Here is a 25,122-nt window from a genome sequence, read left to right on the forward strand (position 1 = left end):
AGCCCGGCGTAGTTCCGTCAGCACCCTCCGCAGCCACTCCAGATGGTCCTCCCAAGTCTCTGAATGGATGACGACGTCGTCGAGGTAGGCCGCCGCATACGCTTGATGTGGCCGGAGGAGGACGTCCATTAACCATTGGAACGATTGGACGATGGGCATAACTCGGTCGATCCGCTCCCTCATCTCATGCATGTGTTCGATGGTGGTCCGGTGTACCGCCGGGTGTTGTTCCCAGGCCTCTCGGGGCAACGTCAAGCAGACCGCGGGGTTGTTGGCCGAAGAGCAGCTCGAACGGTATAAAGCCGGTGGAGGCCTGAGGGATCACTCGAATACCGAAGAGCACGTAGGGGAGTATCTGGTCCCAGTCTCGCTTATCTTCGGCCGCCACTCGGCGCAACATCTGTTTAAGGGTCTGGTTGAAGCGCTCGACGACGGTCTGGGGTTGGTACACCGTGGTGCGGAGCTGTTGGACCTTTAAGAGCTTACAGACATCTGCCATCATCTGGGACATGAACGGGGTCCCAGAATCTTGGAGGGGATGCCCACCCGGCTGAAAAGGAACAGCTCCTGGGCAATGGCCTTCGTGGTGGCTTTACGGAGGGGAATGGCCTCAGGGTAGCGGGTGGCATAATCCAGCATGCTGGGGGGAGGGGTCCAAGCTTGGCCGCATTAATGCACGGGTTTGATAGAGCTGGCTGAAACCCTCTCACTCAATGAACCCTGCAATCATCAGTCACAGTGGGCATTATAAGTCTGAAATCCAATAAAATTCTTCATAGTATGAACGCATTCAGTTATTGGCCTCTATCGAACTCACGTGACATACTTACGTTGAATTCTTTATAAGATAATTGCCGCCTATTCTAATGATGACAATAACTATTCAAATTAGCTAATCTAATGTGACAGCAATGTCTCGTAAATATGAAAGTGGTTCGCAAAAAAAGAAAAACAGCACAAGATACTTTACTTTCTTTATATACTAAAATTCTTCTTTAGTACTTCCTACAATAATCTTAAGAACATCTAAGTGTACTCAACTGTTATTTCGAGACACCATGAATATGAACTAAAATGTGCTTTTAATATACTGTCTCTGTATTTTTAAAAAAAAGTATATTAAAAGCACATTGTAGTTCCTATTCATGGTGTCTTTGAGTACATTATGGAATGGCACGTTTCCACCGAGTGGTACGGTACGGTACGGGTCGGTACGGGTCGGTACGGGTTGGGTCTGTTAACCATGATTTGGCTAGCGTTTCCACCGCCAACAGTACCCTTACTTGATAGGTGTGGTGTATTCCAGAAATTAGTGATAACGTCACTTGATAGGCGTGGTGTATGACGGAAAGTAGCTTGACGTCATTCGATCGCGCGGGAAGAGGAAAGTTCACCGCAAACAACAATGGAGGACATACAGCAGATCCTATTCTTGCTTCTCGGTGTGTGGCTGTTTATCTCAAGGAAGAGACAATATTTGTTTGAGCAAAGGCTACATGCTGCAAGGAAAAACACAGCGGAAAAATACAGGGGAATTTGGGAAATTTTAAGGAGCTGGGACGAGACAGACAACCACGCGAGTAAAGACAAGGCAAGACAAACACGACGGCGCAGGCGGGTAAGCTTGAGCTAAGCTAACTTTTTTATGTCATGTATTAATGTATTTCGTCTTATGTGCTAACTAAGCAATATTGTTATAGATTAAATAACCCTACACTGAATAAATAAGTATAATAAGCCCTGCCTGTGAAACCAGATTTTAACTGTGCCAACTGTAAACTACAGTCTATTCATTAAGCACTATGAAGGTTACTTTTTAAGATCATTAAACTTTTACATGAATCTGTTGATGCCTATATTATTACAAGTGCAATACTAGTTGTGGTTAATGATAGATTAGAAGTATAATTTTGAGAAAATAGTTATATCTGTAAGCTATTTTTTCTTTGTGCTTTAATGACACCAAAGTTCCCTCTCTGATGCAGTATATTAGATATTTTAACAAATTTATATATTCTATCGTGTCCAAGGGTAACTCTTACAATGTTTATAATACTTTATATAATACTTTATGTATTTTTTCATCCGGCGTATGATAGTTGCACTTTTAATTAAATGACCCACCATCACTGCGACATTGTATTAATCTTAACTTTTTTGTTTGTTTGTTTTCTAGATACTCAATCTGGTGCAAAATCAGCGCCGCAGACCAACCGTTTGGACTTTCAGCCGCTCAAATGACTGGTGGGATGTGATCGTTCCAGGATTCACACACACACAGTGGTTGAACAACTTCAGGATGTCTGAAGAAACATTTATATTCCTTTGTGCCATGGTGCATCCAGCAATGGAAAAGCAGGACACAAACTACAGAGAGTGTGTTTCCCTTAAGAAAAGAGTTGCCATTGCACTATGGAAGCTTGCAACCAACAGCGACTACAGAAGTATTGGCCATCTTTTTGGTGTCAGCAGAACAACAGTGTGTCGGTGCGTCCAGGAATTCTGCAAGGCCGCTAGCATGTTGTTAGTTCCAGAACAGATATGTTTCCCTGACCAGCAGAAGTTCAAAGAGATGGCAGCCTACTTTGAGAACCGGTGGGGGCTTCCACAGTGTGTTGGTGCCATTGATGGGTCACACATACCCATAATAGCCCCAAAGGAGTACCACTGCGATTACTTTAATAGAAAAGGCTGGCATTCCATCATCCTGCAAGGAGTAGTTGACGGAAAAGGACTATTTTGGAGTGCATATGCAGGAATGGCTGGAAGTTTGCATGATGCTCGGGTTCTGAGACTATCTACATTGTGGGAGTTGGTCGAGCGTGGAAGCCTCTACCCAGCTTGCACCAGGAACATCAGTGGGGTGAATGCTGGCTTTTATGTGCTAGGAGACTCTGCCTACCCTTTGCAGAATTGGCTCCTAAAACCATTCCCTGACAATGGCCGGCTGACAGCAGAACAACTGACCTACAACAAAAAAGTGAGCAGGGCTCGGCTGGTGGTAGAAAATGCTTTTGGGAGACTCAAAGGAAGGTGGCGGTGCCTTATGAAGAGGAATGACAGCGACATCGAACTGGTGAAGTCCATGGTGTTGACTTGTTGTGCTCTGCACAATCTTTGTGAAAGGCATGGAGAGGATTACCAGCACGAATGGGATACACCTGTTGCTGCAGAGCCTGTGGTGCCACTGGCACAGGGTGCAGAGGAGGAGGGCAGGGATGTACGCGAGGGTCTGATGCGTTATTTGAACAGTTAAATCTGTTGTACAGATAGCAAAGGCACACCTGTGTAAACGCTAAGTTTTGATTTTATGGACATTAATAAATCCTTTTTACTTTTACCCTGCCTCTTCATATTTTGTGAAATATTTTTGCCGCTGCCTCTTATGTAGATGGTGTTTAAACATGAGGTATAATTCATTTTGGGTAACTATATCAAATGGCCAATCTGGTAACGCTTAAGATAATACTGCGCAAGTACACATAATTTACAGCATACCTTTTGGTAATTATAGAGTGTGTACATGTAATTATAGGGGAACAATTTATAATATTTGGTGAATAAAGGAGTAACAACCATGAAAAATACAAATAAAATGCAGTATTTCATAACTAAGCTACCCAACTAAGGGCTAATTATTTTAATATTACATGGCATGTAGCTTATGACCTATTATGCTAAAAAACATGGAAAATTACAAATAATTTATGCAGTAATTCATGATTACAGCCCGGCAAGTACTGCGTAAGTACACCGAATTTACAGCGTACCTTTCTGTAATTATTGTACATACTTTATAAGTACACGTGTAATAAGGGAACAATTTATAATATTAATTTATAATATTTGGGGTAAAGGACTTATTACTCTGCAATACCTATGACTGTAAAAATAAATAAATTCAGATTTTGTTTGCAATAAATGTAAAGTAACACATTGCTAACTAATTTGTATTTAAGGCAAGCATAATCTCCCAAATGGCCATTATGGCCAAGGTAGCAAACAATAGATGTCATTGACACCAGATGACAGGAACATTAATAAAACGACCTCAATTTATAGAATGGGTAAGGGAGGAATTGTGTGAGATGGCCATTGAACACAGGAGGTAATGAAAAAGTACTTTAATTTAAAAAGTCAAACAAATGCTATTGCCAAAAAAATGAGCTGTGCGACAGAAAAAAGGTTTTGTAAACAAGTGCAAACAAAAATTAAAAGTGCAAACAAAGTAAACGAGTGCAAACAAAAAACTAAATAAGTCCAAAAAAATTAAACAAGTCCAAAAAAGTAAACAAGTCTAAAGTGCTGTGTGCAAAAGAGCACAAGTGGCTGGATCATGGCACAGGGTTGGGGCGACTACTCAACGCCTGCACCAGCTGACTGAGCGTGCCGAGGAAGGCCTGATTGAAGCTTGCAGACTGCTCCATGTGTTGGCGAGTTAGTTCAGCCTCATGCCGCCTTGCCTCACGTGCATCCTCCAGCATAAGTTCGAAGCGCCGGTCACGGCGTTCCTCCATCCTCTCCAACCACTCCTGCTGCTTCTCATCAGCTGCCTGCATCTCAACCAGGGCCGCATGAACATCCTGTTGCCCCCTTTTCCTCTTGCCTGGAATGCAAAAGAGACAGGAATGTTGGTTTGTTTAGCGAAGCATTTTGATCCTTGTGATTTGAGCCAACCAATATTATGGGGAGATATCTACAGTACTACAATACAATGTCTAAATTGGACATGTATATATTAACATATGACGATAATGAACTCATGATACAATATTGCGATACTCCACGACATATGATAAAAGGTAAAAAAAAAAAAAAAAATATTGTCGATTAAAATGAAAACTTGGATATTACATTGTGGGTTTAAATGGATAGGCTTGGACTTGGTGCTTGTAACCCAAGGACAATGGTGACACCAGAATAAAAATATTCATGATTCTGAAGCTGAAAATACTGAATTATTTTAGACGAATATTCTTAACGTTCTGGTAATAAGACATTTGCCATTATGAGGACCCACAAATATTCCCCCATTGCATTAGTATACATCATAAGCAACATTATATAGTAATTTAATGTAGTACTGACACTCTGAAAACATGAATTTTTTCCTCACACAGTAATTTTTATTTTGGGAGAACTATCCATGATACATATTGTCAACATCCACAATACGTATTGTTGCGCTTTTGTATTGCGAAATATATTATGGCACGATATATTGTTACACCTCTAGTATATATTACAGTATTATACATTTCTTTTCACTCTGGTGTTCATGTCTTACCGATTGTAATACGCCGAGGTTCACTTGAAGTTGATGGAGCAGATTCTGGTGGTGGTGGTGTCGGGGTTGATGTCCTGGCAGGCGAACTTGAGCTTTCAAGGGTGGAAATCTCATCAAGTGCCTCCATTTCCTCCTGACAGCTAGGATGCTCAACTGAAAATTTACAAAAGTCACGTTAATAACACAAACATACAACGTAGTAGGACTGAGTGGGTAGCCAAACAAAGCATTTTTACTTTGTATAATGTACATAAGTATTTTTTTTTTCAAGTATCTATAATTTTATAAGAGTAACTTTTATTGCACTACATTCCAAAGCATAATATTGTACTTTTTACCCCACAACATTACTGTACTGTTTAAGCCTATTGAATGTGGACATTTTCACCTTGCTCTGATATTTCATAATTTTCAGACGGAGTTCTTACTCTTTCCTTAAGCTATATCATTGGACCCATCTCTCTTTAATATATATATTTAGTAGAATATGTTTAGTAATAAAACAGTTGTATTTTATTAGGGTATCTGTAGGCTACAAGTAACATTACTGGACATGTACTCCGTCCACCACAGGCTAATAAACTAACGTTAGCGTTTTGCTAGCTTGCAAATGATCGGTTGATACCACACTGGCTGGCTGACAGACAAACAACAGACTTGCACAAAAGTTGTGCATTGAACGTAAGCTTTCCCGTGATCGATGTATACTAACGTTATATTTCACAATTACAAACTTACCGGGAGGCTCCATCATCGACTCCAGCAACGAGGTAGCCGTATCGATGCCTCCTTCTAGTCCCAAACTCGCCGGTCTGTGCCCGTATATGGCGTCCATCATTTCCAGCCACTTCCAATTTTTTCTGTGAACACCACTCCGGCTGTTGTGGTCTTTCACCTTACGATAGTCACTCCGCAGTTTCTTGCATTTAATGCGGCACTGCTCGGACGTCCGCTGGTAACCCTCGACAGCCATCCTCTCAGAAACATGCTGAAAAACCTTTTCGTTTCTCACCATGCCATCGAGTTCCCTTTGCACCCTTTCTTCACCGATGATACCCAAGAAGGTCTGCACCTCCTGGGTCGACCAAGGTAAAGTTATGCTGCGCGGCGACATTGTTGCGACGTTGTTGTAATTTAAAAATGGCGCCTCGTGTGTTGTGTCTTTCCCCTTGCGGCACGCGCAAATGACGATTCTCTGTCAACCAATCAATGTTCTGCAGTGAGTCTAGCTCCACCCTTTAGTACCGTTCCACTGTGCTAGGTACCCCAACGGAAGGGTACCCAAAAAGTGGTACGGTTCGGCTTTTTGGTACCATTCTCAACTTTTGGCAATGGAAACGCAAATAAAAGGGTACCGACCCGTACCGTACCACTCGGTGGAAACGCGCCAGAAGTGTACTTTTTCATTTGGGTATATTTGTGTATTTTATATGACAGACCCATAGATTTAGATATTTTAATACCATTTATTCACGTAAAATAAAAGGCTTTGCGATTAAGAAGAGGGAGTTAAATTGAGAATGATTCCATGAAAAATACATTTTTAACAAATCACTTGTTGCCACCTGGTGGGGTAACGTGTAATAGATACAAACGGCCTAACAGTAAAAGGGGTGGAACCATAATTTTTAACGATTAATTATGCAGTTCCAATGGATGAAGCCAGGGCTCAACCTCGGTCGGGCCAGTGATTCAAAATATTACTTGCCCCACCAAAATTTTCACTGGCTCCACAACAAAAAAAACTCTATTCGATCACCGCCTCCGTTTTGATGCGCGGGGCCACTTGCAGGGTTTTTTTCTCCCCCCTCCGCTGGGCGACACAGTAAAGCAGGCCATTGTTCACTATAAAGTGTGGCATTGGGTGGGGTGCTGGCTGAAGCTCTAGGCGGTCAAACCCTGGCCAGTCCCTTCCGAGGAGGACCAGAACTGGTGGATCCCTGACGAGCCCGACATCTATTGGAGAGCGGGGTGCTTCAGTGGGCATGGGCTCATCTTGAGGGCAAGGAACCGCCGGCCTGCTCACTGGTCGCCCTCCTCTACCTCCAGGTGTTGGGTGGCCTCCGCCAGCTCTATGGCTTCGACCAGTTTGTCCATGTTGGTCGGGTTCCGCATACCGGCTGCCTGACGAAGCAGGCGGGGAAGGGCCTGCAGGAGGCGTTCGACCACAATGTGCTCCGCTACCTGGTGTACGGTGGGACCCCCGGCCAGCAACCAGTGTTGGGCCAAACGGGAGAGGCTAGTGGCTTGAGCCCGGGCCAGCTGCCGCGGGTCGAAGGTCCACTCGTTTAATAGCTGGGCGGCGCTGATTGGAGACAGCCCCATCCGTAAATCTTCGTAGGAGGTGCTTTGTTGTGGGGGAAGCGCGAAGTACGTGTAGCAGGTACAGGAATTCTGCATCAGCTAACAGTTAAGTGTTCCCAGCAGTCTGTGAAATGGTGGAATAAAGACAGGACAAAAACGTGCGTGTGATCAGCTCTCGTCTTGCTGGGTTATAGATTTTCCAAAAAACCTCACATTAGAACAAACAAATGCCAAAATATGCATTTTGTAACAAATTGATGTAAATGTTCACTGTTTCAGTCTTTTTCTTGTGAATACACAGCATTTCAATGAAGATCTGTCCAACAGCCAATTGATGTGTTAATCATTTGCATATTTACATGCTATTCGGTGTCACATGACTCTGGCTTCCCCCTCAATTCAATTGTATCAATTACATATACAAACAAACCCATTTTAGATCACTCAGATGCATTTTTAGAGTAAAGTAAGCATTTAGAGGAACTGATATAAGAACATATTCAAACATCTTCACCTTCAGTAACCACTATCACAAGGCCTAAATATCCTCCATTCGCGGGTGAACATCGCAAATTCATTTCAGTATTAAACATGGAAAACCTTATCAAAATGACTCTAATTCCCACAGTTGATAAGCACTAACATGCAATCTTCCAACATCCATACAGAATGACCCATAAAACTATCAACTAACCTGTGAAATGGTGGAATAAAGACAGGACAAATACGCGTGTGTGATCAGCTCTCCTCTTGCTGGGTTATGACCAGCAGCCCGGCAGACGCATTGCAACACACTGCACTTTCATAGCGCCCTCTGTTGGTCTAGCGGAACCACCAATCGCTTCATACATTTACACATGCATAACCAATATTAGCTTCATCAATTGTGACGAACCAACAATTGGGGCATCACATACGCTCGCTGAGCCTCTCCCGTGAGCAGTGGGGCAACAATTCGTGCCCATTCCTTCTTGGACGATGCCTCCCGCGTGGCCACGGTCTCGAACATCTGGAGATACATTGTCAAGTCCAACGCCGTGTGGGGAGGAGTTGTCGGTGTCCTCCTCACTGTCCTACCCACATTCTCCACGAGTGTGGCGGGGTGAAGAAGGACACGACTCGAGGATGAAGGTAAGTTCCTCAAAGGGTGGATTTTATTGAAAGGAAGGGTGGTGAAGTGGCGTTGCTGTGAGGCGGCTTGGTGCTCGGCTTCTGTGTTAGTGGTGTGCTGGTGCAGTGTGGGTCCGTGCTCTCCCGTGGGCGTTGGGGCTGGCAGTCACACAATGCTCTCTGTAGGCAGAGGTGGAAAGAGTACAAAAATATTCTACTCAAGTAAAAGTACCATTACATTAATGAAATTTTACTTAAGTACAAGTAAAAGTACCAGTCTAAAAATCTACTCAAGTAAAAGTAAAAAGTAGCTCATTTAAAATTTACTAAGTAAAAAATTACTTAGTTACATTTTAACAGTGAGAGGGAGTCAAAAATGGGACAGGCCAAGGTTGTCAAACTCAGTTCCTGGAGGGCCACAGTCCTGCACAGTTTAGATATAACCCTAATTCAACACACCTGATCCAGCTAATCTAATCATTTAGGTTTATTTGAAAACTACATGATATGTGTGCTGGAGCAGGGTTAAAACTAAACTCTGCAGGGCTACGGTCCTCCAGGAACTGAGTTTGACACCCCTGGGATAGGTCTATTAATCTCAAACTAGTGGTTTTTAATTAAAGGAATCAGTTATTTAGAATAATAAAACATTTGGGCTGTTACCAGGCAAATCAGTATCAACAAACTCATCTTTTAATGCAGAGGAAATGCAGAAGATTCATTGGAAGTGGCATTTAGATGTATTACACGGTTTAGTGCAGGACAAGAATGCATTTAACCTGCAGTTACAAATGCATGAATAATGTCTTGATATACAAGACATAAAATGTTGAATACTCATTTGAAATGATAAGAAATTAATTTAAAAAAAATAAAGAAAAAAACAAAAGATACTTTAAATGTGAAATTAAAATGGCCAGTATGTGTCAGCAAGTCACTGTTAATAAGGGAGTCATTGCGATTGAACCGAATCATTTAAACGGTTGATTCATTCAGGAACGAAACACTGTCATGTTGCTCAGAGACGCAAAACTGTGCTTTGGTGGCTGTGTTTGGAATTATTTTCTGTTGTAGAAATAGAGCTAAAAAAGGCAATATGGTGTCTAAAACGCTCTTAAATTAAAAAAAGTCTCTTAATTAACTTGTTTACTGAACTGTTATATATATGTATGTATATATTCATGATGATTTTTGGAGGAAAAGATGGCATTCTTTGTGTGATTTTGATTTAATATATGAAATTATATAAATATGTGAATTTTCTGCCCCTATATTTTCAATTTTGTGATCATTCTAAATGCATTTTAGGAGACTGAATCACACAGTGAAAGAACGCACTATAAATGTGCGTGCACATCATTAAAACAAATAGCACACTCCTCACCACTGTCTTTTTGGCTAATTTGTGCAAAACCTCTTGCTAAAATGTCAAAGCTTCATTTTAACCACCAATGCAACGATGCAATTATTTAGCTTACCTCCACATTCTTGCGAAGGGTTGATGCCTGGTCGAGATCTTATAAGCTGCGAGTTTGGTCTTCCTAGGCAAGTACAGCTTACACTGCATAATAGAGCATACATATGGCCAGGGGTTCACTTCATTTCCTTCGAGTTCAACTTCAGAATATGACGGGGTTTCGTTTTCAGCGGTGTCTGCACCACTAAACGCCGGTTTTGTCCGTCTGCATCTTTCTCGTGATTTTAGCGCCAGTTTGCCCTCCTGCCCATTATTTACTGCCGTAGTTTCCAGGGAGCGATTTATTTTTTTTATTTTTATTTTTTTTATTCAGTAATTAATTTGTTTTAAAATGTAGTGAAGTACAATACTTCAATCAAAATATACTTAAGTAAAAGTAAAATTACAGATTTAAAAAATTACTTTAAAAAGTATTAGTACACAAAAAAGCTACTCAATTACAGTAACGCGAGTAAATGTAATTCGTTACTTTCCACCTCTGTCTGTAGGCACAATGGAAGAAAGGGTTAGCCGAGTCTTGCAGAGACATCTCTCACCTCTGTGCTCGCTTGCTGGGTTTAAGTAAGCAGCGCTTGATGGGGTGCAGGTGTGGCTGCTCAGCCTGTGACGAGCAGGAGCAGGTGTGCCTGCTCGGTTTCCAGGGTGACGCTAATGAGAGCTCGGGACACGTGTCACAATATACATAATTTGTGCAAGAACAAAAGCACCAAAAAGACTCCCTTTTCCATCAGTTGCCGCACATGGCTGTAGGCTTCAACTCTGAGAGAGAGAGAGAGAGAGAGAGAGAGAGAGAGAGAGAGAGAGAGAGAGAGAATTAAATAAGAAACATTTGTTTAACATGTTCAACTGAAATATAAATCTCTGATTTAACACTTATGAAATGTTTTTGAGGTTTTTCACATTTGGCTCCCAAACTCTGGAATAGCCTTCCTGATAATGTTCGGGGTTCAGACACACTCTCTCTGTTTAAATCTAGATTAAAAACGCATCTCTTTCAACAAGCATTCGAATAATGCATCTCTTAAATTGTGACATCAGTTGCATCTGATCAAATGCGCATTCTTATTCTTTAGCTTGGGTTAAACTAATTAATTTTACTTGGTTGGAACAGCAGCTACGCTAATGATATTTGTTTCTCTGTTTTGGTAACTAGGATTTACACAAGCTTCTGTCTGGATCCAGAACACATGAGAAGAGATGATGCTGACCCTCAGAGGACCCCAGATGATGCTATCCCTGAATCAACAAACAGAACTAACAAATATTGCTACAAGTGTGACTACATCATATAATAATTTCTGTTAATAATGTTCATCGTCTGGCTGACTACATCTTGTATTTTTTTTTCTGAAAAATCCTGACATATGCGCACAAACTGACAGTCACCACTTATAAGCTACTACTAAATATTGTAGAAATGTAATTTTCTGTAGAGTTGCTTTGTAATGTTTGTATCGTAAAAAGCACTATACAATTAAACTTGAATTGAAATGTTGGAGTTATAGAGAAAGTCAAATAGAATGTTCATGTTACTGACGTCTAATTCCAAACTCCAAATGTGTAAATATATATATATATATATAATGTATATATAAAATAGCAATACCCACCTCCCTTCTTTCCTCAATTGTTTGGCAATCTGTCTGTTAAATTCTCCCACTTCACTGAAATAGTTATCAGAGAACAATCACTGTTGGTCAACATAAATATCAGTAACAAAAGGGTGCACTGGGCATTGATCAAAAATAATTAATAATAAACTCTGACCTGTTTGACCTGACCTGACCTGTTTGAAACTTTGCTTCGTTTAAACGTAATATAATAAAAGTTAATTTAATAATTAACAATTGTCAGAAAAAAACTAGGGTCCAGAACCGGGGTCCTATAGACGGGGTCCTAAAACCACTGCCTCCGATTGTGCAGGAAAACCCTTCTCCAACGTGTGCTTCAAGATTATAAATGAGATTTACCCTGCCAAATAATTTTTAAGGTTAAAATTTAATTTTGATGCAAATTATTGTGTTTTTTGTGAAACAAGTATTGAAACTTTAGAGCATTTTTTTTTTTTTGGTGTGATTCAGTTCACTTCTGTTGGAGTGAGATGCAAAACTGGTTATGTTCCAAAGATGTTTAATTACCACCATTCAATGTGAAGGTAGTTAGGTTTGGTATTTTTCATGAAAACAAAGATTTTGAATTCGTTCTCAATTCTCTGATATGTTTTGGGAGGTTTTTTATTCACAAATGCAGATGGTTTAAATCTAAACCCAACTTTATTCATTGGTGTAACGAGCTAAAACTTTTATATAGATCCTTAAAATTTGTTAAGAATAAAAAAAGCCCTTAAGCTGTCCTCTATGTTGGAATTATATAATTTAATTTAAAAGCCCATTTTGTTAGCCTGGCCAGCCAGACTTACATCAAGATGTTTAGTCTGGAAACTCTCCATAGACGAGGCTTACTCCGAGGGGCGGGATAAACGGCTGTCTCTCAAAATCCCTCTGCACGCAATAGGATAGCGCTACAACCAATCAGAGCAACGAAGAAGGTGACGTAGTCAGAGCGGTATATTAAACTTTTTCCGTATCCAGTCGGCAAAACTACACAAACACATCTTCCTTTTTTAAAAATGATTTAAGTGCCGTTCTTTGCTCTTTTCTTAAAGAGAAACTTAACTCCAAGTCCTCCAGAGTCGCGGCCAAAGCCGATTCAAAAGATCGTTGTTCGACAGCTGCAGCCGCCGTTCTTTGTTTTCAAGTGGCAGCCGTCGCAACTCTCTGTCGTCATATGTTAAGCCCGCCCCGCCTGCTCTATACACGACGTGATTGGCCTGACCCAATCTGGGTTTTTGCTGCTAGAAGGTGTATTGAGAGTTGCTAGACTGTACTCTAGGCTGCGAAATACATTTTGCTGCCGATAGGGTGCGTCTAGATTTCTAGGCTACCATTTTGTAGTATTGTTTTCTTTTCTTTTTTAAGTGTGTCTGTTGTTATAATTTTGGTTATGCTCAACCAAGTCTGAATAGTTGTGGATATTTTTGGAAATGTGTTCATGTACCTTGTTTGGTTGTAATGTTGTTGCAGTAAATGAAAAAAAAAAAACACTCCATCGTTCTGGTCTTTCTTCCCATAGACATGTATAGAAAGGCTAGATAGCTTACCGGCGCTGAGAGCCAATGGGACCCGACGACGTCACACGGCGGCCATCTTAGGACAGGACCGCTCGTCCAGTTATAACATTAAAGTCTATTGTGCATGTAGTGCTGAAATAACTATATTTTGCTCAATTGTCAACCGATTATCAAACGGCTTGGTGTGTCATAAACTTCAGGGATGCAGCTATTTAACCGCATACTTGTGAAAAATTATAGCCACGGAGTTTATTAAGAAAATAGTATATTAAGTAGACTAGACCGGTAAAGTACTAGGTATACCCATACACACACACAGTAATGATGTCAATATTTATAAGGTACATGAAACATGAAATAGTGCAATTTAGTTTATTACTAATATTTACATTATTAAATACATGTGTAAATTTATTTATAATATAAATCTGTCTCAAGTTGCCATTCTGTAAAATAAAGAGAAAAGAGATGGGTCTTTGTTTTTTGTTTTTTTACTTAGGTCCAAAGGCACACAATTAGAAAAAACTTACAAAAAATATACAAAAAAAAAAAAACCATTAAGACACAATTGGACACAAAACTCTTTCCATCAATACAATATAATCAATACAGCTCCCTCCCTCTCCTCCTCTCATTTTCCTCAAGCGTAATCAGAAGTTCTGTAAACAAAAAACCAACAAAGTAATCCAAATGTAAAGATGTTTTTAAGAAACCAAACCACTTGGAAATCATGTGTAACTCAAAGCTATGTTGAAACGAAAGACTAACCCTGCCTCTCCCACCAATTTACAATTGCTTGGTGACTCACTTACGACCTCTTCACTGCTAGCCAGCAAATAAATACAACCACATCCACAAAATGACATTTAGACAAAAGATTAGATTGTCAAGAAACGTTGTTGGTCTCAGGAAACCTGTTAATAATTGAAAATGTCGACTGTGGTATCACTTTAGAGTAGAGGGCAGCCATGAAACACACAGCTACGCTGCAATGTTAAGCGTTTCTCAAAACGTGAAGCTACAATTTAAACATCGGCATCAGCACAAATCATAGCCACGTTAATAAGGTTTGTAATAAACCAAACCGTTTGTAAATCCGTCAAGAATTCAGCAAGTTACGAGCATTTTAGTTGGCGTATGTCACTCACCTTCCGTCCACAGCAGCAGGGAGCAGCAGCGCAGTCTCCTGACCTAAGATGGCCGCCAAGTGACGACACAGCTGACTCCGCCTTGAGCCATCTAGCCTTTCTATACATGTCTATGTTTCTTCCTCTCGTCGCTTCGCTCCAGTCCAGCGGGAGGCGCTAAACACACACGTTTGTTGACAAACATCATTAAACCTCAGAGGAAGAAGTTCAGTTTCACCACGCTCTCTGTTGTTGTTATGTCCGTGTGCTGCCTTCATACAAACAGTTAGACATGTTTCTAAGAGAGAAAAAATACAGATTTTGAATCCGTTCAGTAAATACCTGTAATATCCTCACATTCGTGAGTTTTGAAGCGAGCAGGAATATCTGGAGGAGTTTATCATCTGAACTGAGATCTGCTGCTGTGAAAATTATGTTTATTAAAGAAGAGAGAGAAGAGAACACGAGTGAAACAGAAACCTGGAGAATAAAACAAGAGGAACCAGAAACCTGGAGAATAAAACACGAGGAACCGGAAACCTGGAGAATAAAACAAGAGGAACCAGAAACCTGCAGAATAAAACAAGAGGAACAAGGAGGTTGGTGTTTATTCTTATTTTACTTTTTTATTATTATTATTTTTTTTATTCTTCATTCATCTTTAATGACTGTTTGTGGTAACGTCACATTAGGCTTACAAAGTTTTACTTATCGGGTGTTTTGGTGCCCTGGAGAATTTCTGTGGAGACATTTGTGGCTGTTTTTATATAAAGTCTAGGTGTAGACTGCGACACTCAAGACTTACCCATAGGTTTTTATTAATAGGCGAAGTTCCTCCTTTATGTCTTTCATATAAAGTTCCTTTGACTATTTTGTAACATTCAATGTTATTGAACCACTTTTTGTGCAGTATGAATAAAGGGGGATAAATTAAAGTGCTTGCAGTATCCTTTAATAAAATATAAACAATATTCAAACAATAAAAGCATAATCTAAAAAACCATGTCTTGTGCATTATAAAGAATATAACACAGTTGGTTTGATACCTTTATCTCAAACTGTGTCAGTTTAATTGAAGTGAGTATATTATATAAAACTGTTCATTCAATAATGTATATAAAAACAAAAAAGGCATCATCTGAAAAACAATGCCTTGTGCATTATACTGAATAATATTCTGTATATTTTACAGTTGGTTTGATACCTTTGGATCAAATGATGTTGTCCTTTAATGGATTTATATAATTGCATACATTAAAAGTTGTAAAATTATTTTAAAACCCATAAAATGATAATTCAAAAAATTGAACTTTGTGCAATAACGGATGTTTTTCTGAATATTTTAGTATTGGTTTTACATTATAATGTCACGTAGTTAAATCGTTTATTTAATTTAAATGGTTCATTGTTAATTTTCCCCCAAGAAATTAAGCCTTGTGCAACGTAAAGGGCATGGATTTATGACTATCCGAGTTAGTTTGAGCTCAAAACATAACAGCCTTAAAGAGTTCAATTGGCAAAAAAAAAAAACAATGTCTAATGTCAAACTAACTTTATCGCCGTCGAAAACCACTACACGAGCACTGCACCAACTGCATAAAACACCCCTAGAATTAGTTTAAATGAGGGCTGTCTGTCACTGTCTGTAATCAGTTCAGTGAATGACTGTATGCTAATTCTTTATAAAGTAGCAACAATGTCATTTGTAAAGTAGCCTACAGTCTTAGGCACATTAGTATTTTCACCCCCAAAAAAGGGTTTTAAGCCAGTTATTTATATCTTTTGCTGTAGTATGTCAGTAGAAAATATCAGTTTACATTAATTTTGCCATTAATTTTAATAATAATCTAGTAAGATTGTTGAATGCACATGCAGTCTGACAACAGACGGCCTAAGACTAAGACTTTTGGACAGTAGTGTGTACTGTATAAAGTACGTATAATTACATTAAGTATATTTTAATAAGTGTAATAAAAGTACCGTATTTTTAGGACTATAAGTCGCATCAGTCCAAAAATACGTCATGACGAGGAAAATAACATATATAAGTCGCACTGGACTATAAGTCGCATTTATTTAGAACCAAGAACCGAGAGAAAACATTACAGTCTCCAGCCGCGAGAGGGCGCTCAATGCTGTCTAGTGTACGTAGACTAAAGGAGCACTGAGCAGCATAGAGCGCCCTCTCGTGGCTGGAGACGGTAATGTTTACTATTGGTTCATTTCTCTTGGTTAATTTCTCTCGGTTCATGTTAAATTAATTTTGATAAATAAGTCCAGGGTTCCCGCGGGGTCTTAAAAAGCCTTAAAAGCATTGAATTTATTAATTTGGAAATAATACCTTAAAAAGACTTTAAAAAGTCTTGAATTTTGATGTCTGGGTCTTAAAAATTGTGCTGTATGTAACTTCTCTGTACTGTAATTTTCCTCAAAAGTTTCATTTGTCAACCACGTTTATTTTGATTAAATGACATAGTATAAATAAAGAGTGGCGGAACCAATAATTGAGAACGCAACGCAGCCCCGAGTCACAGTACAAAATACTGCGAACATGTGATGCCTTCAGTAAATGAAGATCACGTGCTACAGCACTACAACCATAGACTGCAAGTCTGCAACACAACACACAACACAGACCTCAAGCAACAAGCAAAGGAGAAGCGCGAAAAATCAAAGAAAATCTCAGCATTCCAGAGGAAAACAAACTCCTTCAATCGCCTGTGTGTTTCAACCAATGTGCCTGAAGCGGCAGCAGGAGCCAATGTTAGCCAGCTTGTGCTAGCGCTGAAGACCCTCCAGCTTATAACCGCATTTGGGTGCACATTTTTGAGATGTGACCTCATGTTGCTAGTTGTCGAATGGTATGCTAACTGTATCGTAAATAGCTTGCATACAACAATCTCGCGGGTCAACAATTTTACCTCATTTTCTCTGCTGCGGTCGAGTTGGGCTCTGCACTTGCTGGCATCTTCCATGAAGACGCGTCAACTTTCAGCAGTGATGCTGTGCCAGACAGTGAAAGTGACATTCAGCCAAGTATGGTGACCCATACTCAGAATTTGTGCTCTGCATTTAACCCATCCGAAGTGCACACACACATTAGGCCACGACTTCCCGTGAGGCTGTGAGACTTCCCGCGACTCCTGTGAGGCTGTGACCTGTCCCTGAACCCTCAGGCGCACTAGCGCGCCCACTCGCAATTCAGACAACCACGCCTCTACTACCGCGAGCCTTTTTTTCCACATTTTTTTTTATTCGAATATTAATTTTCACCTTCGAAATTTGTTTTTTTTTAAACTATTCGAATACATATTCGAATTTAGAATATTCGTTGACAGCCCTAGTGAACACACACCCGGAGCAGTGGGCAGCCATTTATGCTCTGGCAGAGAGAGCACTGTATATGAACTCCCCCCACCCACAATTCCTGCAGTCACGAGACTCGAACTCACAACCCTTCAATTGCAAGTCCGACTCTTTAACCATTAGGCCACGACTTCCCTATTGGGTCCACGCCAACAATGAAAGCCGAGGTGTTGTGGACTCTTAACACAATCACTAAACACAAGTCCTACAATGGAAATGAGGGTATCTCAGAGCTTTTCAAATGCATGTTCCCTGACTCTGACATCGCTACAACGTTTACTTGCGGTCACGATAAAAGAGAATTTGATGGAAATGGCTGTCCTTGATAAAGAGATTGCTGCCCTGAGTGAAGAGCCAAGGAATTGACTGTGTTTCTTAATTTAATTTATTGTTGAGTTCTGATTTTCAATGTTTATTGTTCAGGGGTCTCTCAGTTCCCCAATATTCCCAGCATGGAATAAGTAGCTAGCTAATGTTAAAAACAACTTAACATTGTTCGGCAAACTTTCTTGTGGCCTACTGAAATGTTTTTATTTTTCACACCTGCTTGGCTTATCTTTTACCCATTCCACATTTGGAAAATAAATGAACACAAGTTCATGGATTTTGTTTTTCTTTGCTGGAAGGGATGTGAAATAGGTATTAATTTTTTATATAAATGGTCTTAAAAAGACTTGAATTTAACTTGAAGAAACCTGTAGGAACCCTGAAGTCGCACCTGACTATAAGTCGCAGAAAGTAGATGAAAAACCGATTGCTCCCTCTTTTGTAAACTGTATTTATGACAAAGAACTGCACAAATACAGATATTCTAACAATCTATCGTTAAACACACACCTTGTGTCCTCTGTTTGTGTTTGAGTCCGCTCGCGCTGCTCCGCGCGGTCTGCTGATTGAAGAGCGTGTTGAAAGACGAGGAGGAGACAGGTCTGCTGCTGTTTTCATATAACATTTAAGCGGTCAGACTCTGAGGCGATCGTGAATTTGTGTACAGTTTATGAAGCCCCACTAAAAAAGCCTAGCGATGCCCATGCTTCGTGTGTACATTTCAGAGAATCAGGACAAATATTTCAATCGATCTCTCAGGCATTTAAGAGGCACAGAAATGAGGCACCGAAATCTGCGCGCTGATTCGGTTTGGTGCATACCGGTTCCATAGGTACCGGTGCCATATTTGTACCGGGTTTCGGTACCCAACCCTATGAATCTTGTATGATTTTTTTTTAATTCAGTTGTTTTATTTTACGTTTTTGAGAATCGATAGAGTATCGCCCAATAAAATATCGCAATACTCCCGTGTATCTATATTTTCTTACACCCCTATACCACTGTGTTTTTTACATTTCAGGATGAGGTTCACAGAAACGGAGATAGCAAGTGCATTTTGTTTGTTTTCTTTATTTAACAAAAGATATACTGCTTGTAACTAATGGCACTAGAATTTGTTTATTTTAATCACAGGCCTAAATTTTTTATTTTTGTTCTGTTTTAAATGGCATTAAATTTAAATGATTTGAAATGAGCGAAAATAAAATATTTACAGCGGTTGTAGTTTTAAGTTTCTTAATGTTTGTTTTATTTATCAGTATTTACATGATTTCTGAAATTAAAATGTAAAATGTGTCTTATACACAGATGCAACTTATGTATTTTTTTCCTGATCTGGTGTAACTTAGTCCTATATTGTGCTGTATGATTAAACAAATTTATTATTAAAAAAGGGGACCATTTAAAAAAATGAAATCTGTTGCTATTCTGAGGGTGTCCTTGAAAAATCTTTTCTGCAAGGGGTCCCTGGCACCAAAATGTTGTAAACTTCATTCTAGTGCTAGTGGACAGGCATCCATATACAGCAGAGACTGTAGGAGGAACTGTCCTGTCGTCACATCTCTCTGTCTTCACCAACTGCCCTGAAACACAAATTTTATATAAATGATTATTATAAATAGTGCTGGGCGGTAAACCAGTTCATACCGAAAACCGGTGTATATTTTCGATTCCGATGTTAATTTTGAATATACCGCCATACCGGTGTATTTAATTACTCAGCGTTCGAAACAAACGTTATGCTGCGTGACACTGTTTCAGACGGACCATTTACAATGTTGCACTTCTAAGCAGCGACTGCGAGGCGTGGTGAGGGTAAACACAGTAGTGCTCTGGTGTTACGGTATAACGCATGTTTCACATATAGTCTGTCTGCAGTGCGTATTATTAACGGATTCATACTGCACGAGGTGTCAAGATCTTATATTATTGTTAATGTAGTGACCATGTATTTGCAGTACAAAAAACGAACCACTAACTAACCGGCAGAGGTGGAAAGTAACGAATTACATTTACTCGCGTTACTGTAATTGAGTAGCTTTTTTGTGTACTAATACTTTTTAAAGTATTTTTTTAAATCTGTAATTTTACTTTTACTTAAGTATATTTTGTTTAAAGTATTGTACTTCGCTACATTTTAAAACACATTAATTACTGAGTAAAAAACAAAAAACAAAAAAAAAAATCGCTCCCTGGAAACAACGTCAGTAAATAATGGGCAGGAGGGCAAACTGGCGCTAAAATCACAAGAAAGATGCAGACGGTCAAAACAGGCGTTAGTTGTGCAGACACCGCTGAAAACGAAACCCCGTCATATTCTGAAGTTGAACTCGAAGGAAATGAAGTGAACCCCTGGCCATATGTATGCTCTATTATGCAGTGTAAGCTGTACTTGCTTAGGAAGACCAAACTAGCAGCTTATAAAATCTCGACAAGACATCAACCCTTCGCAAGAATGTAGAGGTAAGCTAAATAATTGCATCGTTGCATTGGTGGTTAAAATGAAGCTTTGACATTTTAGCAAGAGGTTTTGCACAAATTAGCCAAAAAGACAGTGGTGAGGAGTGTGCTATATATATCATCTGCGATAATATCATATTTTTTGTTTTAATGATGTGCGCGCTTATAGTGCGTTCTTTCACTGTGTGATTCAGTCTCCTAAAATGCATTTAGAATCATAGGCGCCGATACCGTGGAGCACCCACGGAAAATACCGAGCACCCACGGAAAATGAGCACCCACGTGTGCCAGTGCCAGACTGCCAGTAGGCTACATTTATTTAAAATTAAACATTGCAGTTGGCGCTATGAAGCGTCTGCCACACTGTGATTGGTTATGTTGTTGTCAGTGTCAGTGACATAACCAGTCGCATGCATGTTCCATATCCTATCCACCAATCACAGCGTTTCTGAAAACGTCCCATCCCCCACTTTACAGTGCCGTGCGAGTATGTAATCATTTACTGCTTTCCGTAATCACTAATCATTAATCAGACTAAAATGGACAGATTTGTTATAAAAAAAAGCCAAACCTATTAATATTGATATATCGACATTATTTTACTGGATCTAGTGGCTTTGGCTTTTTGTGAATAAACGTCCAGTATTTTTTCTCTTTCAAAGTTTTGTCTGTCATGTTCTTCCACCTCATTTCATACCCAGCAGTACGTTAATATGTAAATGTTACGGTACATTCCCTAGACTCCTTAAAGTTCGTAACAGGGTTTAAATGGGAACATTTTTCTGCTCAAGTATAGGCCTATATACGGTTTAAAAGAGGAAAAACTAATGGACACAAAAGTAGCCTACTTTTGGACAGAATACAAGTTCTTTGTTAAATACATAAAATAAAAAAATATTTTTTAGCCTATATGAATAATGGATTCGAAACCTCAAAGAAAAGCCATGCCACTATCAAAAGAAACCTCGAAACATAAATGAGGTAGACATTCCCAGAAACTCATTATTTTAGTCGCAACAATCGGTTAATGGAAACGCTGTCCTTTCGCAATAGTCTTTTAATCAATATTTACAAAACATTAATTTCCCAAGAAGCTGAACGCATTAGCGGTTACGTGTCAGTTAAACTTTTCATCTCCAATCCTGTTTGTATTTTTGAGAAGTGACGCTGTTGTGTGTGTTTGTATCGGCCGCTGTCCATTAGCCTAAGGTTCTGAAATGCAATATTTTTTTAATAGCCTAGTCTATTTTTTTATTTTTTAAATGGCTTGCGCCCTTGAGCACCCACGGAGAAAAACATAAATCGGCGCCTATGTTTAGAATGATCACAAAATTGAAGATATAGGGGCAGAAAATTCACATATTTATATAATTTAATACATTAAATCAAAATCACACAAAGAATGCCGTCTTTTCCTCCAAAAATCATCATGAATATATACATACATACATATATATATAACAGTTCAGTAAACAAGTTAATTAAGAGACTTGCGTTTTAGACACCATATTGCCTTTTTTAGCTCTATTTCTAAAACAGAAAATAATTCCAAACACAGCCACCAAAGCACAGTTTAGCACGTCTCTGAGCAACGTGACAGTGTTTCGTTCCTGAATGAATCAACCGTTTAAATGATTCGGTTCAATCGCAATGACTCACTTATTAACAGTGACTTGCTGACACATACTGGCCATTTTAATTTCACATTTAAAGTATCTTTTGATTTTTTTAAATAATTAATTTCTTATAATTTCAAATGAGTATTCAACATTTTATGTTTTGTATATCAAAACATTATTCATGCATTTGTAACTGCAGGTTAAATGCATTCTTGTCCTGCACTAGTGTAATAGATCTAAATGCCACTTCCAATGAATCTTCTGCATTTCCTCTGCATTAAAAGATGAGTTTGTTGATACTGATTTGCCTGGTAACAGCCCAAATGTTTTATTATTCTAAATAACTGATTCCTTTAATTAAAAACAACTAGTTTGAGATTAATAGACCTATCCCAGGGGTGTCAAACTCAGTTCCTGGAGGACCGTAGCCCTGCAGAGTTTAGTTTTAACCCTGCTCCAGCACACATATCATGTAGTTTTCAAATAAACCTAAATGATTAGATTAGCTGGATCAGGTGTGTTTAATTAGGGTTATATCTAAACTGTGCAGGACTGTGGCCCTCCAGGAACTGAGTTTGACACCCTTGGCCTGTCCCATTTTTGACTCCCTCCCACTGTTAAAATGTAACTAAGTAATTTTTACTCTGAGTAAATTTTAAATGAGCTACTTTTTACTTTTACTTGAGTTGATTTTTAGACTGGTACTTTTACTTGTACTTAAGTAAAATTTCATTAATGTAATGGTACTTTTACTTGAGTAGAATATTTTTGTACTCTTTCCACCTCTGCTAACCGGTCTGATTTTGAACAGTTACTTTTAAAATAGCCTGTCTCAAGCTGCAGCGATACGTTTCATTCATTTTGTGCTGTTTTTGCGCTCTCATCTGAGTGAACGCTTCCGGTATTTGAGTCCGCGCTTCTACAGCAAATGTGTCCTGTGCATTCATATACGCTGAATACTGCCAAAGATTATGTATTTATAAGCTCAAATTAACGAGTTCAATTAAAGCTCCCTATCTAACTCGTTTTAGAGTTGGTAATGAGTTTTGAAGTCAGCAAAAAGCAGCGTCATACATAGGATAAACATGAGCGATCATGTTTACATTAACCCTTATGTCATCACTGTCCCTTCAGAAAACTTGTGCACATCCCTAGTCCTCTTCTCATAGTATTATATGTAGCTGTTGTTGTAATGCTTAAATATAATAATTAATTTGAAATAACCCAATAAATTATTATTGTTTGGGATTTAAGACAAGCCTGGGGCTGTCCTAAATTTAAATTTATTTACGATGACTTTTCAAGAATTTTAATTCTTCTTAGGTTTTGTCTTAAGAACAATCTTAAGAAAAAAGATTTTTTTGGGGAATACAAAATATTCTTATCTTTTTTTCTTAAGTTAGAAAATAAGAAGAAATTGTCAGTTAAGAAGAATTTTATTCTTAAGAATGTTTTGTGAATCTGACCCCAGATTTGTATGTCGAGTAGCCATCTGGCGCCATCTGCTGTTAAAATCTAAGTTCAGAATCGATTCCAGAGAAATTGCAATGCATTCTTAAAATCTAAGAATCGATCCACAAATCGATTCTGCATCGATTTATCGTCCCAGCCCTAGATGTCAAATGTTTGATGGGTTTAAATGCAGGTGTGTAAAATGTCAGTGCAAGATTTGCGTGGCGTGTGTGATGTTGAGTCTAATGTGCAGCATTTATTAGGGGCCATGCCCCGAAGGTGCAAGGCACCTATTGTTTTCATTCCCGTTCTTATTATTAGAGGCCAAGCACAGAAGGTGCGAGGCACCTATTGAAATCATTGGCGTTCTTCCTCTTCTTCCGCCGCAAGTCTATGGCAGCCCATAGAACCGCTTGCGAGAAAGTTGTGAACTTTGGCACACTGATAGAGGACAGTCTCAACATTAACCAAGCAAATTTGAAGCCTCTAACTCCAACTCTCTAGCGCAAAATTAATTTTTTTTTGCTATTTTCAATTGTTCGAAATACCTACTTTTTAGAACTCGTCCTAGACGGTTAATCAGATTTTCACAAAAAGTGGCTCACATCATCTTCAGACCACGCCGGCAAAAAGTTAAGGTATTCAAGTTTAGTCGTCCGACCGTTCTCGAATGACACGTGAATGAATTCTACAAAAATCAAGCAAAAATGCATGCGAGTCTATATCTCGGCAACGGTTTGGCGTATTGAGACCAAACTTGGTTTGTGTTATAACAAGCATGACCTGAGACTACCTGTCAGGAGATATGAAAAATGCATATTTGTGCTTATAACTTCTGAATGGTTTGGTCAAAAATCACAAAACTGATCTCTTTAGATTCGGAGGGTCATGGTGAGTCGAATGATATACAATTTTCCCGTGTCAGCCGCTGGCAATTTTGACTTATGTTCTAAAATGCAGTATTTTTTAATGCATTATCGCAGCGTTATGAAAATAATTACAAAAATGTTTGGCTCCATGCCCTGATGGTACTCAAAAAGTTTGGGGGCAGCACCACCTTGTGGTCAAAAGTTATAATGAAATGTAAAAAAAAATGCTAATAACTTTTGAATAAATTAGACTATTGAAATCAAAGTGATCTCCCTATATTCTTTGGGTCATGCCGAGAACATCAATACCAATTATGCCAAAATTGAGCATACTTCCTGTCCGCCATTTTGATTAATGTTGAAAAACTACTTTTTCAAACTCCTCCTAGACCGTTTGTCAGATTTTCAACAAATTTGACTCGGATCATCTTCAGACCAAATTGGCAAAAGTTATGGATTTGGTGTCGATATACGAAACGGTTTTAAGTTTAACGCATTTAAGAATTTGCTGGAAAGATGCCAAAATGCATCTGAGGCTGTATCTCTGCAAACCTTTGATATATTTGCACCAAACTTTGTATGTGTCAATGTCAC

General features: G+C 39.2%; 2 protein-coding genes across 2 annotated transcripts in view; one reads left to right on the forward strand and one right to left on the reverse strand.

Moving 5' to 3' along the window:
- LOC132146361 (zinc finger protein 658B-like) overlaps positions 1-25,122 on the reverse strand; it is a 910,027-nt gene that overhangs the window by 827,964 nt on the left and 56,941 nt on the right. The gene's annotated exons all lie outside the window — the stretch shown is intronic.
- The window catches only part of LOC132156530 (zinc finger protein 883-like), a 93,582-nt gene continuing 77,029 nt past the window's right edge, over positions 8,570-25,122 (forward strand). Inside the window, exons 1-2 of the mRNA XM_059565843.1 lie at positions 8,570-8,722; positions 10,667-10,820. Of these exons, the coding sequence (XP_059421826.1) occupies positions 8,570-8,722; positions 10,667-10,820 (307 nt within the window). The remainder of the gene's footprint in view (positions 8,723-10,666; positions 10,821-25,122) is intronic.

Source organism: Carassius carassius, chromosome 1 (assembly GCF_963082965.1).
Source record: "Carassius carassius chromosome 1, fCarCar2.1, whole genome shotgun sequence".
Classification (NCBI taxonomy): Eukaryota; Metazoa; Chordata; class Actinopteri; order Cypriniformes; family Cyprinidae; genus Carassius; species Carassius carassius.